The sequence below is a fragment of the Myxocyprinus asiaticus genome, chromosome 27 (assembly GCF_019703515.2).
Source record: "Myxocyprinus asiaticus isolate MX2 ecotype Aquarium Trade chromosome 27, UBuf_Myxa_2, whole genome shotgun sequence".
Lineage (NCBI taxonomy): Eukaryota > Metazoa > Chordata > Actinopteri > Cypriniformes > Catostomidae > Myxocyprinus > Myxocyprinus asiaticus.
The window spans coordinates 43,199,169-43,214,255 of NC_059370.1; the positions used below are offsets into that span (position 1 = coordinate 43,199,169).

Genomic DNA, 15,087 nt, shown 5'->3' on the forward strand with positions numbered 1-15,087 from the left:
GATTTGAACTCACGTCTCCAGGGGTGTTGACTATATTTCTGACTAAAATCACAATTGAACCTTTTTATCTTGCAATTGCCAGAAATAGTTGAATTTGTGAGATGTAAAGTCACAATTACGACTTCAAAATTTAGACATATAAAATCGCAAATGCAAGAAATTAAGTAGAAATTGTGAGAAACAATTTCAGTTTCGAGGTTTTATAGAATATATATAGAAACTGCGACTTTATATCTAACAATTTCAAATTTATTTCTCACAATTGTGACTTTTTCAACAATTGTGAGAAATAAAGTCAGAATTACCACTTTTATTTTTGTATTCTGTGGTGGGATCCAGCTGCCATACAATAGTGATGCTTGCCTTAGAACCACTAACTATTTGAACACATTTCAGCCGGTTTCCAAAAACAGAAATGGAGTTTTCTGATTAGTAGAATGCAGAACTCTTCTATCAGTTATAGCAGAAAATTTGTCTGTTGTGTGAGAGTACGGATTACATGTATAGTCCTCAGATTTAACACTCCATCAGCATTATATCGCAACCCAAATGCCCTGTCATACCAGAAACACACAATCCTGAATTCACTGTTCATCAGCCACCAACCACACATCATATCTCTTTTAAAAAACTTTAAATCCGTAAATACACTGCACTATATCTGTCTTTTGGTCCAGCCATCATTTGAAAAAAAGAGGCATGGAAATGCACATTAAAGTTTTTGATTGGCTGAAGATTTGTGGCTGATGTCACGGCCATCCACTGCAGCTTTCATCAGTATGTAAACAACATTTTTGAAAGCTGAGGATCCAGTTTAGAGCTGCGCTCCTGTTCTGCCCTGAAGGAGAGAATTAGAGGCAAATTTTAAACCATGATGCATTTCATCAAGGGGAAATATATATATTAAAAAGCATAGCAAAACATGTTGTGTATTATTGTGCACGAACATCTATAATCTTGGTAATAGACATCATATTGAATGAGACTTTCAAGTGCTGCTTGAAGAGCGTGAGTTAAGCCTTATTCTGCTTCCAATTTTCAGTGTCTTTCAAACACACACTCACCTTTCTTCACAGTGTAGTGTTGCTGCCTGATTTAGGCGAGCTGGGTAATTGAAGTGGTATCTTATTACGATGTGAAATTGTTTACTGTGAACTCTCAGGACTGAGCGATGGATGAAAAATTAAGGAGGGATTTCTTGGCAAAGAAGATGGGCTGAGTTATGGATCTTGTGGGATCAATTCTCAAACTCTTTTTTTTTTCCTTTTTTTTTTTCAAAGAAGGACTTCCACATCACTGAGATTGGATTTTAAAAACTCCTTAGAAGTATAAATACTTCCTTAAAAAAATAGGGATGTGATTCTTTTTCAAGAAGATCAGGGGCTTGGTCTAACATGTTTGTTGCCTAAATATTTATTTTAAGACTGGTCTTAACGCTTTAAGTCTTTAAGTTGCATAAAAACATAAAAAAATATTTACATTTATGCATTTGGCAGACACTTTTATCCAAAGTGACTTACAGTGCACTTATTACAGGGACAATCCCCCTGGAGCAACCTGGAGTTAAGTGCCTTGCTCAAGGACACAATGGTGATGGCTGTGGGGGTTGAACCAGCAAACTTCTGATTACCAGTTATGTGCTTTAGCCCACTACGCCACCACCACGCACGCACTCAAATATATAGCTGCAAGCAGTGATGATGGGCCCAATCACAACTGGTCCATTTCCACCTGGTGGCTTTCGGAAAACAATGCTTGCATTTGTCATTTGACATTATTCTAAACAATTTTGAAGCAATTTGAGTAAATATAAGAGGACTATTTTAAAGTCTGTTGTAAGAGCCAAACTTCCTGCTGTCAGGTGGTGGTGATATGACCGTGACCCAAAAAAGTAAAATCCATGTGATTATCCCCCAACACTAAACATACATCTCAATTTTGATCTAATTTTGAATCACACATTGCACACAGAAGATATGAGACACTTCCTGTTTCCCATTTTTCACCATTAATTTAATGCCTCGCCATGGCAACACCTTTTGATATGTAAAAATCTGTTTGCGATTTAGCATCTTCAATGTCTTGGCATAATGTTGTCTACATGTGGTGACAGTCTCATGAATCACCTAGTAGGAGTATTTAAAAGTTCAGAGACTGCAATATTCAAAAAATAAAAAATGGCTGACTCCCTGTTGGGCAGACCTAATGACTATAATTATGAAAGTTGTCCGGCTTGATGAGAACTATATATCTACCAATTTTGGTGTCTGTAGGTGAAAATGGGGGTGCTACAGAGGCCGTCTTACACGCCCATTTTAAACCTGTTAACTGTAATTGGCCAACAGGTGGGCTGTTTGAGTGTGGCTAAAAAACAAATGCTTTGTTTTTTTTTATCAAAACATTCATCAGCTCAGTGGTAAAATACACTGGCTACCACCCCTGGAGTTCGCTAGCTCGCTAGTTCGAATCCCAGGGCATGCTGAGTGACTCCAGCCAGGTCTCCTAAGCAACCAAATTGGCCCAGTTACTAGGGAGGATAGAGTCACATGGGGTAAAAACTCCTCGTGGTCGCTATAATGTGGTTCGTTCTTGGTGGGGTGCATGGTGAGTTGAGCGTGGTTTCCGCGGTGGGTGGCGTGAAGCCTCCACATGCGCTATGTCTCTGTGGCAATGTGCTCAACAAGCCACGTGATAAGATGCACAGGTTGACTGTCTCAGACATGGAGGCAACTGGGATTCTGAGGCAAATCACTACACAACCACTAGGACTTAAAAGCACATTGGGCATTCCAAATTGGGAGAAAAAAACAAACAAAAAAAACTCAACTTTCATCTTCTGCAGTCTATTTTGCAATTAGAATATTACAGTGAAAAACACATTTTAAAATGTTAAAAGAGTGCATTTTTAAAACATGCAACATGTGAGTGACAGTAGGCTACTTATGTTTCATGTTCTCTAATTATGATCTAATCCAATGATTGAAGAAAAAACAGCATGCATTTCATTAGGCTCATTTGAGATGAACAAGTTCTGCGCAGAACCGATCACTGGTGATCACTGACAGGTGCATGCCAGTTAGAAATGTGTCTGACTTGCTGTGATATCATGACCACGTTTGTCAAAAATACTCCCGCGAGGCGGCCGCAATTGTAGAAGGCAGGTGGCGCAGTTGCTTTTTCCGAGTTGCGCGAACTGCAAGCACGATGGGAAATGACTTGCTGATGACACAGCTTAATGCTCATTGGCTTAAACAACCTTAATGTTTTATTCTCTTTTAAAATGTTTGATTTTTTTTATCTCTAATATCATGTTTTTATGTGCATAAATTATATGTGAATATTCCCAACATTCTGACAGTGCAATCTCTGTATGGGATATGTGATTGGTATCATATTTCTGAAATATCTAAAATATGTGTCTTTATTAAACTAAACATTTATGGAAAGAGAAGTCTTATGGGAGGAATTAAATAACAGGTACATTGAGTGTTTTGTTCATCATATTTATTTTCATTTAAAAGTAAAAGAATTTAAATTGCATCCACTTTATTAACGACGAAGCACTTGAATGTGAATCACGCGATATCTGCCTTTGATCTCGTAGCGGCTGATCCACTATGAGAAGTGAGAACTCTCTGACTTGACAGCTCTTATTTCACTCCTCCCCAGACTGCACCAGCCTGCTCTTGTCTACTTTTAAGGAGAAGCGTTTGGCATCTCAAACGAGCCTAACATGAGGGTCCACTGATGAAAATGGACTAAAATTGGGGCTAAATGAGGAAAATCTGACTGATCCTCTATTTTTATGTTATCATGTAATCAAAAATGTCTAATTTCAATAAAATATTGATACTAATGAATTTTTATGCTATCAAAATAGATCGCTGTGTCCAAAATCATTCACTCATTCACTATTTCCTATATAGTGAATAGCAGTGAGTGCACTATATCCCAGCAGTGAGTGAAAAAATGAGTGAGTGAATTCGGATGCTGACGTATACACCGAGCGTCGGAGCTCTGGGGCTGTTGCACTCAGGATGGTTTTTTACTTAGACGGGAAAGATTTGAACAAAAAAACAAACGTGTTTGAATCTATTAATTTCCAGGATTGTACATCATATAAATGGAAATCCGCCCGTGTTTTCTCCAGAAATTAGTTTGAAAAAAGCCTTTATGCAGTAATCACAAACGACTGTGATTGGTGCAGCCTGAAAATTGCTGAGAAAAGGAACAGCTGTCATGTGACAATGCTCCCCTCGTGCATTTATTCGCCGCTTCAGAACAGGTAGGACAATAATTTACATATTAATAATGATAGTGAGAAAATTTAACAGTCATTTAAATGGAAATAAAAACATAGTATAAAGTTAAAAGTATTTTCTATGTGGTAAAATTGCCCAAATGTTGGTCGGGACATTTCTGATCTTCTGAAAGTAGGTTGGGACATGTTTTATCCATGGTAACAGTAGAATTTTATTATGGTAAAACCTTGCTCACTGTAGTAAATCCCTTAACGGTTTCCCTTAGATAAGAGAAGTGTCTAAGAGATTATATGCAACACCCTCATGTCATTTCCTTAGGAAAGGGAACATCAAGTGTTATATTAATTAAGTGTTATACTTAAGGAAAAAACTTATGGTGTTTTATGCAACTGGGCATTGGGCCTTGTTATTCTTATTAAATAATTAATACAATGAATCTTCATTCTGTTTAGGCAATAGTGTGAGGTTTCTATGGTTACATGGACTGGCCTTTCTCAGTTTAGAAAGCAATATCAACCACGTGATCATTTTGAGCGATACAGAGGAATTATCTTGTATAATTTATGGCAGAAAAAATATATGTTTTTTGAAAATGAAAATAGTTGCTGGCTCCAACTGCTAACAGCACTTACATTGTAACCAGTTATTTTAGAAGTTATTATAATATTTCTAATCTTGTAAATGTCTTATATATTGTTGTGCAATAAAATATTGTCACTTCACATGTGGTTTGAGAGGTGTTTCTAACATTAGTTTTGTTTAGATCCCAAACTTTATATCTTGACATTTTATATAAAAAAAAAGATTAAAAAAAATTAAAAAAAGACTTGTCCTGTCCTTAGAAAAAGATTTCATATAACTGATCTTTTTGTATTATTGTTCTCAAATTCATATTGTGTTTTTATGCCAATTCCTTCCGAGTTTACTCAGATAATTGTGCAGATGTGGTCTTTTGAGAATCATTCACCAATGGAGCTTGGCTTTCCTCTATTGGACATTTATGGTACTGTGTCTGAATAAAAACTGCCACCAAAAGTAATTTTTTAATATATCGACCTAAGATTTGGAACAGATCTGGGTTAGACATGTGGCTTTATTATTCTAATATTTTTACATTTCAGTTGATATTTTTAGTATATTTTATATATATGTAAAAAATAAAAGGTTTGTGCAGTACATTTTCATTACAATAAACTTAAACTTTCTTATTTTACTTTAAAAACTGTTTTCACTTTCACAATAAACTGCCAAGTGTCTTCTTTAAAAAGAGAACAGGCTTAGGTCTATACTCCCTAGCATTCATGAGTTACAACCGTTTAAGTTTACACCCAAATATAGGAAGAAAGGAATAATAACAATTAATGTGTTGCCATGGCAACACTATTTAAGATATCAAATATCTCTTTACAATTTTACACCAGCAGTTTCTTGGCATTATTCTAAAGAATTTTGAAGCAATTCATGTAAACACAAGAGGGCTATTTCAAAGTCTGTTAAAATTGCCTTACTTCCTGCTGCCAGTTGGTGGTGCTATAACTGTGACCCACAATAGCCGCATAAATGAGATCAGCCCCATTACAAAACATACAGCCTGAATTTTCATCAAAATAATACAATGCACACAGAAGTTATATGGAACTCCCTGTTTCACATATTTGCCCTAATTTATTGCCTCGCCATGAAAACACTGTTCAAAAATCTGTTCGCAATTTAGCATCTTCAATGTCTTGGCATAATATTGCTTAAGTTTGGTGCCAGTCACATTAATCCCCTAGGAGGAGTATTTAAAAGTTCAGGGTCTGCAATAAAAAAAAATGATGAGAACATGATGAGGCTTGATGAGAACAATATATGTAGCAAGTTTGGTGACCGTAGAAGAAACAGACCCCACAACTTTTGTCAAAAGGTGGCACTAAAGAGCTCCCCAGCCACGCCCATGTGTTAACATTTGCCCAGGCCAAATGTGTGCAAAATATCATGAAAATTCAAGCATGCCAAGTACCTCAAAAACATGTGAATATACATAAAAAGTAATAATGACATTTAATGCATTGCCTTGGCAACACTATTTAAGATATCAAGAATCCCTTCAGAATTTTAAAGCTGCACTGTCTTGAAATTATTCAATTATTCATTTTTGAAGCAATTCAGGTAAACATAAGAGGGATATTTCAAAGTCTGTTAAAAGTGCCCCACTTCCTTCCGCCAGTTGGTGGAGCTACGACCTTGACCCACAATAGCCACATCAAGGTGATCAGCCCACAAGGCCAAACATTTGTTTTGATGTAAATCACACTTTCAGTGCTTGGGCCCTAATAATCCTTAGAATAACAAAAGGTCCTCTGCACTTTCAGTGCTTGGGCCCTAATTAAGACCAAAAAGTAAGACTGCATACCCCAAGGCCAGGGCAGTACAGTGCGACAGATTAAAAACTTGCAATGTACAATGACAAATTTTAACCCATTCGCAAATGTATGTGTGATGAGGAGGAAGGCATGGCCGGGCCGTAACGATGGACGACCAGCGCTGAATCAGCCCAGTCAGTTGGAGAGGAATAAAGAGGAGCCAGGGACGCCAGTTCGAGAGAGAGACACATGCAGCCGCTGTGTGTGTGTTTATGTTTGTTTAAGTTCATTTATGTCATTAAAGTTACATTGACTGCTCAGCTGGTTCCCGCCTCCTTCTTGCCCATCCTTACCCGGTACATTGGTGCTGAAACCCAGGAAGGAGGAGGGATGCGCTGTTGTGGAGTCCTTGCCGCTGCCGTCTGCCAGGGAAGGACTCCAGAGGAGTTGCTGCTGGCTGCTGGGAGTTGGAGGAACCGCTGCCATCCACCAGGAAGGGGAGGAGCTGTTCCATCTGCCAGGGGTTGGAGGACTTGCTACCATCCGCCAGAGGAGGAGTGGCTGTCGTCCGTCATAGGGCAGAGGAGTGGCTGAGGACCAGGCGACGGTGTGTCCAGGGACCGGCGAGTGAGTTTTTCTCTCTCTCTCCTCTCTCTCTCTCTTTGTCTCTCCCCCTCGCTCTTTCCCTCTCCCCTCTCGCTCCCCTCGTCTCTCCCAGGGCTCCAGAGAGGCAGGGAAGACCTGCTGGCAGAAGAACAGCCAGAAGGGCAAAACCTCCACTCCAGGAAGCGAGGGGATTACATCATGCCGGAGTGTGACGAGGAGGAGGGCATGGCCTGGCCGTAAAGATGGACGCCTGGTGCTGAATCAGCCCAATCAGCAGGAGAGGGATAAAGAGGAGCCGGGGACACCAGCTCAAGAGAGAGGGAGAGACACACGCGGCTGCTGTGTGTGTGTTTGTTTATGTATGTTTAAGTTCATTTAAGTTTCCACCTCCTCCTTGCCCATCCTTACCCGTTACAGCGTGATAAGTCTCATTTCCGCCTACAAGGAGCATTACAACAAAGAATATGTACAATAAGTTTGATGTCTGCTTTGCTATTGTCAAATCTTAAGTGCTCAAACTCTATCGGGTTGCTGTGGATGCGTTGTCAGGGTCGCAGAAATGTTCCTTCTATGCTGATTGATCAGTAGTATGCATGACGGCCTGCGAGCAAAAAAAGAGAGCAGCATGAACTAATGCAACAAATAAAAATGCAAGATATTATTCTGTTTGCTTTCAAAGTCTGTGAGCAACTTGCTCGAGGACATGCTTAAACAGTGGTGCTTTTGACTATTAAGTTAATAAAATGTTTAAAAATCCAAGTATTATTGTTTTTTAAGTACAGAGCAAGAAAATAAGGAAATACATATTCTGTGGTGGTGAGGGCAAATGGTCAGTCAGGGAGGTGGTTTTTATTACCATAGTTTTCATTTTACTGTATTATCACTATGGTTTCACTATGAATATCATGGTTAAAACATGGTTACTGTAGTAAAACCATGGTAAATTTATTACGAGGAAACTCAAAATATTGCGAGGGAATACAAAACTTATTGTGAGGGAACCCCAAAACTTAAATTTAACCCCAAGACCTATTTTGAGGGAACTTATTGCAAGGGAACACAAAATGTATTGTGAGGGAACGCAAAACTTATTGCATGGGAATGCAAAACCTATTGCGAGGGAATACAAAAGTAATTGCGTGGGAATGCAAAACTTATTGCAAGGGAACCCAAAACTATTGCTAGGGATCACAAAATATTGCGAGGGAACGCAAAACTTATTGCATGGGAATGCAAAACGTATTGCGAGGGAACACAAAAGTTATTGCGAAGAAATGCAAAACTTATTGCGAGAGAACGCAAAACCTATTGCGAGAGAACGCAAAACTTATGGCGTGGGAACGCAAACTATTGTGAGGGAACACAAAGCTTATTGCGAGGGAACGTAAAACTTTTGTGTGGGAATGCAAAACCTATTGCGATGAAACACAAACTATTGTGAGGGAATGCAAAGCTTACTGCGAGGGAATGTAAAATGTATTGTGAGGGAATGCAAAAATTCCCACCCTATCCTCTGAGGGGCTCCGTGAAAACCTGAAACAGTGATTACATCAAAATTTACAATGACAAAAGAAAGCTTAATAACCTTGCATACACACCAGTCAATTATTAATGGGATAGTTCACAGAATTTTTTTTATTCTGTCATCATTTACTCACCCTCATGTCATTCCAAACCTGTATGACTTTCTTTCTTCTGTGGAACACAAAAGGAGATGTTGGGCAGAATGTCAGCCTCTGTCCCCATTCACTTTCATTGCAAATTTTTTCCATATAATAATGACAGTGAATGATGACTGAGGCGTATTGTTTTGTTTTTAATGTAAGAAAGAAAGTAATAACAGTTTGGAACAACAGGAGGGTGAATGATAATTTTTTTTAGTGAACTATTCATTTAATTTAAAATATATTGTACTGTAGTAGAGGGTTTACTGTGTTACTATATCTTGTGCATCATATACATACATTTGCATTTGATTTGATTGGTAACAGCCTTAATTAACAGCTTGAGATTTTATTTTAATGAATTGATTCAATTGAAGTATTTCAAATAAATGAATGCCATAATGTCTGTTTTTATAGGGTTACAAACAAAACGGCATGTATTTTGTGGGTGTTTATCAGGGTGTATTAATTGTTGAGGATGAAAGCTAAGGTAAACACATACACATTGTGCTCTGACTTTGTACGCAAGGTGAACAGGTTGGTTTAGCCTTGAGAAAATGCTTGATGGCACATTTTCCCTGTTGCTCTTGGCTTCAAAACTGATGACTGAAACAGGACACTCTCTAAAAAGTGCCACCAGTGAACTCTTCGATGTGCTCTGATCTCTCAATATTCCTTTTCTCTCGCTCCGGGAGTGATCCAGTGCGGCATTGATCTCTCCCTCAGAGCGCTCTCACTTTCAATTGCTCCTTATCTCACAGGGATATTAAGTATGACAAATCCAATTATCTTTCGCCTCAGTAATTAGTATTAGCAGCGACATTTATGAGTGTCGTTTATTTATAATGCTGAAGGTGCCACAATGCTGCCAGCACACGTTAAACTGGCTGTTCGCTGTTAAATCACCTCACAGCATCAAATACCCTTAAATGTTTTTGTGAAACGTAAGAGAGGACCCTCGTTCTCACGTTATGATGTATGGCACTCGATCAGTAACTGTGAGGGCGACTGCAGGAAACTCATAAATTTTATGATATCTGTTTATTCTTGATGCATTTCGCTCTCTTGAGAGAGACGCTCGCCTGCTGAGACTCATTTGAACGCTCTAACAGAGAGACATCTTTTCCAGCTCTTGAGTAGAGAGGGAAGTGTTGTGTGGAAGGCTCTCACGAATGTTTATATGCTTATTTATGTGCAGTATTGCATTTTGGATGCAAACGTTGATTACCAGAAAACATTTTTTTTGGACTTGTCTGTTCTTTTATTTAAAAAAAAAAAAAGCAAAAACGATGTAAGAGTTAAGCACTTACAATAGAAGTAAATGGGGCCAATTTTTTGGAGGGTTTTAAGGCAATAAATGGAAGCTTATAAATTTATAAAAGCACTTACATGAATTCTTCTGTTAAAACTTGTGCATTATTTGAGATATAAAGTTGTATAAATCATCTTCACTGGGTTTATGGTGTTATGTAGTCATGCAACGAAGTTGTAAAACTGAAAGTAACTTTACACAGAAAAGGTAAGTAAGTGATTTTATGACACTAAAATCATGTTAACGTGCATATTGTTTACGTTTGTGACTATACTTTTGAAACAGTGAATATTACATATAACGTTTATATTATATATATACTGTATAATGGGGGGCCAAACAGGAAATAATGATATAAAATCTGAATATATAAATATAAATCTGAATATATAGTTGTAAATCCTGAATATATACTTGTAAGTCTGAATATATAAAATAAATCTGAATATACACTGGTGGCCAAAAGTTTGGAATAATGTACAGATTTTGCTGTTTCAGAAAGAAATTGGTATTTGAATTCACCAAAGTGTCATTCAACTGATCACAAACTATAGTCAGGACATTACTGATGTAAAAAACAGCACCATCACTATTTGAAAAAAATCATTTTTGATCAAATCTAGACAGCAGCCATCACTCCAACACCTTATCCTTGAGTAATCATGATAAATTGATCATTTGGTTCTAGAAAATCACATGCCATTATATCAAACACAGTTGAAAGATATTTGGTTCGTTAAATGAAGCTTAACATTGTCTTTGTGTTTGTTTTTGAGTTGCCACAGTATGCAATAGACTGGCATGTCTTAAGGTCAATATTAGGTCAAAAATGACAAAAAAGAAACAGCTTTCTCTAGAAACTCGTGAAGGCTATACAATGCTTGCAATTGCCAAAAAACTGAAGATTTCATACAAAGGTGTACACTACAGTCTTCAAAGACAAAGAACAACTGGCTCTAACAAGGACAGAAAGAGATGTGGAAGGTCAGATGTACAACTAAACAAGAGGATAAGTACATCAGAGTCTCTAGTTTGAGAAATAGACGCCTCACATGTCCTCAGCTGACAGCTTCATTGAATTCTACCCGCTCAACACCAGTTTCATGTACAACAGTAAAGAGAAGACTCAGGGGTGCAGGTCTTATGGGAAGAATTGCAAAGAAAAAGCCACTTTTGAAACAGAAAAATAAAAAGAAAAGGTTCGAGTGGGCAAAGAAACACAGACATTGGACAACAGATAATTGGTAAAGAGTGTTCTGGATCTTAACCCCATTGAGCTTTTGTGGGATCAGCTAGACTGTAAGGTGCGTGAGAAGTGCCCGACAAGACAGTCACATCTATGGCAAGTGCTACAGGAAGTGTGGGGTGAAATGTCACCTGAGTATCTGGACAAACTGACAGCTAGAATAACAAGGATCTGCAAAGCTGTCATTGCTGCACGTGGAGGATTTTTTTGATGAGAACTCTTTGAAGTAGTTTAAGAAGTTCTGAACATTTTTTTCAAAGTGTAATAGTAATTTTTTTACGTTATTAATGTCCTGACTATACATTGTGGTCAGTTGAATGCCACTTTGGTGAATAAAAGTACCAATTTATTTCCATAAGAGAAAAATGTGTACATTATTCCAAACTTTTGGCCACCAGTGTATAGTTGTAAATCCTGAATAGAGTTGGGTGACTCGAGTCCGAGTCACGAGTCAAATTTACATGGACTTGGATAACATTTTTACTTGGACTTCACTCGAACTCGAGCCTTTAGGACTTGGGATTTTTTTCCAAGTCCAGCCGAGTCCATGGCGTTTGGGATGTAATGACAAACAAACAAGCAAACAAATAAGTTAACATAAGGTGACCATAGATCCTCTTTTTCCCACACATGTCCTCTTTTTTCAGACCTGAAAAAAGCATCCAGCCGGGATTTCAAAATTGCCTCTAAATGACCGGGATTTGTCTTTGTCTTCATAATGATGTGCTCTCTACAGTTAATACTATCATACATTCTGTGTATTTGATACTGCACATCAGTTTTCATGCGTATATGTCCTTACGTGTGATTATTCTGGCTGAGAGTGGCAGCGTGCACTCTTTCAAAGTACTTTCTCTCTCGCCCGCACATGTGCTGTATATGTGTGCGTGAAAGAGATCGCCAGACATGCTCTGCTGCTCTCATCCAGAAATATAAATTACGTAAGTACACTTTAAAAAGTACATTCCCCAGCTCTGCAAATTATTGAATAGAACAAATGTTAAAGCGTTAAAGCGAGGGGAGAAGTCTCTATTCACCTATTATCCATACTAAATATAATGTGAAAAGAACAACACATCAGCTCAATGAGAGTTTGTCATAAAAATAATTGATCTTAACTTTAGGGAAGTAGGCTACACCTGGACACAGCAGGAGGACTGGAAAGTGTGAAGTGTAGTAGAATAAAAATACATTTTTAATGGTATCTGATCTTTTCTGTTTTTATTTTCTGTTTAAATTTATGGGCAACAGAACGAAATAAGAAGTGTGTTGAAGGACAGTTTTGTCTACATACACCTAAAGCATATGCTTTCATTCTGAAACCAATTTGAAGTTTGTTCAGCAGGATACTAATCATTAGTTTTTTGCATTTATATTGACAAATAGTTTTTCTTAGTTGTGAAGTTTAAAATAAGTGTAAAATATTGATGTTGAGTTTACGGTTACAATTTGAATTCAGATTCATGAACAGATTCATTCGGACTCAGACTCGACTCGGACTCGGCCTGTTATGGACTCGGTCTTGAGTCTGACTCGGCCCCTTTTGGACTCGGACTCGACTCGGACTCAGCCTGTTATGGACTCGGTCTTGAGTCTGACTCGGCCCCTTTTGGACTCAGACTCGACTCAGACTCGGCCTGTTATGGACTCGGTCTTGAGTCTGACTCGGCCCCTTTTGGACTCGGACTCGACTCGGACTCGGCCTGTTATGGACTCGGTCTTGAGTCTGACTCGGCCCCTTTTGGACTCAGACTCGACTCGGACTCGGCCTGTTATGGACTCGGTCTTGAGTCTGACTCGGCCCCTTTTGGACTCGGACTCGACTCGGACTCAATTGTTTAAAGACTCAGACTTGACTCAGACTCCACTAAGGTGGACTCGAACCTAACACTACTTGTAAGTCCAAATATATAAAATAAATCTGAATATATAGTTGTAAATCCTGAATATATACTTGTGAGTCTGAATTTTTAAATATAAATATATGTTTGTAATTCTGAATATATAAATATAAATCTGAATAAATAGCATTCTGTTTTCCATTATGTATCTGCTTTAATTTATACATTTATGATTTTGCAGTTATTTTATGTGTTGTTGCTGATTTTGGAGATTTTAAGACAGTTCTTCACTAGACTGAGGCTTTTCATTGTGATGTCATTTTCAGATTGCCGTGACATCTTGCTACCCATGATGCTCCGTGAGTTAAGCGGCGCATTGGCTGACGTCGGCGAGGGGCTTCAGGACGAGAAGCGGAACAGCGTGGAACTCCTCAGCAACATCCTGGAGGTGCTCAGTCGTAACGACGTGGTAAGAGCCAATCAGAGATCACCTACTGATACACCGACAAATCACTGGTGTCATTTTAGCTCGCTAGTCACTAGATCTTCCTGAGACAATGACCAGGTTTTCGAGCAGAGCTATTGACCTTACTGAAACCAATCACTGAACTGATCTGATTTTTTTTTTAACCAATCAGAAGCTTTTGTTTATAAATATCATCTGGGGATTAAAAACTGACTATTTCATTTTGTTCCGTTATGATTAGGAAAGTGCATCTAATCAAACACGCGCACACACACCTAGCAGTAAACCTGAGTGGGTTTTTAATTACTAAAGCGAGGGTGGATTACACTCACATTCTTTGAAGTCTAGCACACTAATCTCACATTCTGAAATGTGATGCGTCTAGAATCTAAACCTGCTAAACTTTAACTTTCATAGAAACCAGAGAGACAGACGGAGAGAGATGATGAGAGAGGATAGGACACAGCTGTGTGTTTATCAGTTCTGGTGATTTAAACTAAATTGCCGCTTTATTTCTTTGAAAGAAAGATATTTTGGTGTTTAGCTGAATTAAGTCTTACACCATTTAAAATAATGTTTTGGGTCCTAAACAAGTTAAGCTCTATAAAAAGCACTATGTCAAATACCACATTATTTTGACACGTCCCTGACTTTTCTTGGGGGAAAAAAACTATGTATACAGTACACTTACAATCGAAGTGTAATATGGGGGAGGCATTCGAAGGGATTATATGACAAAATGTGAAGGTTTTATTTTTGTTGAAGCACCTAGGTGAATTCTTCCTTCAAAAAGTGTGTTATTTGAGCTGTAAAATCGTCTAAACTGTGGATTAAGTTCTAAGTTGTGCATCTAACCTGGTCTCATAGAATCACATTACTATACATGCATTTTTGCAAAATCACCTTTACGTGGCCCGTTGTACATATCATGGAAGTTTCCTGGTGAAATGAACACTTGTAACATACAGGCAGGATGAAGACAAGAGCAGACATAAACGAAATAGCTGGAGTGTGAACCCAAGTGCACTTTATTTACAGTAATCATAGCAGGAACATGAAACATGGTTACAACAAACAATACTCGACAAGTGACTATAGCAAACAAGAGGGCTAAATACACTGACAAGGGAAACACATCACAAAGACAACCAATGACAAGACTAAACTAACAAGTCAAAATAATAACAAGTTAACAAGACTTTTAAAATATGAACCAATGAAAAGACAAGACTGATAACAAGTTAACAAGACAATAAACCAATGAGAACAAGACACATGAACATGAGGGCACCAGGAAATCACATGACTAGACAAGGAAAACACAGAACTTAAACTAAGAGTCTTA

The 15,087-nt window shown here is 38.1% G+C and overlaps 1 protein-coding gene across 2 annotated transcripts in view; it reads left to right on the plus strand.

The window, feature by feature from the left end:
* Positions 1–15,087, plus strand: part of LOC127418064 (dedicator of cytokinesis protein 2-like) — a 161,177-nt gene that overhangs the window by 59,368 nt on the left and 86,722 nt on the right. For both annotated transcript variants that reach the window (XM_051658421.1, XM_051658420.1), the window contains exon 25: positions 13,603–13,745. In XM_051658421.1, the coding sequence (XP_051514381.1) occupies positions 13,603–13,745 (143 nt within the window). The remainder of the gene's footprint in view (positions 1–13,602; positions 13,746–15,087) is intronic.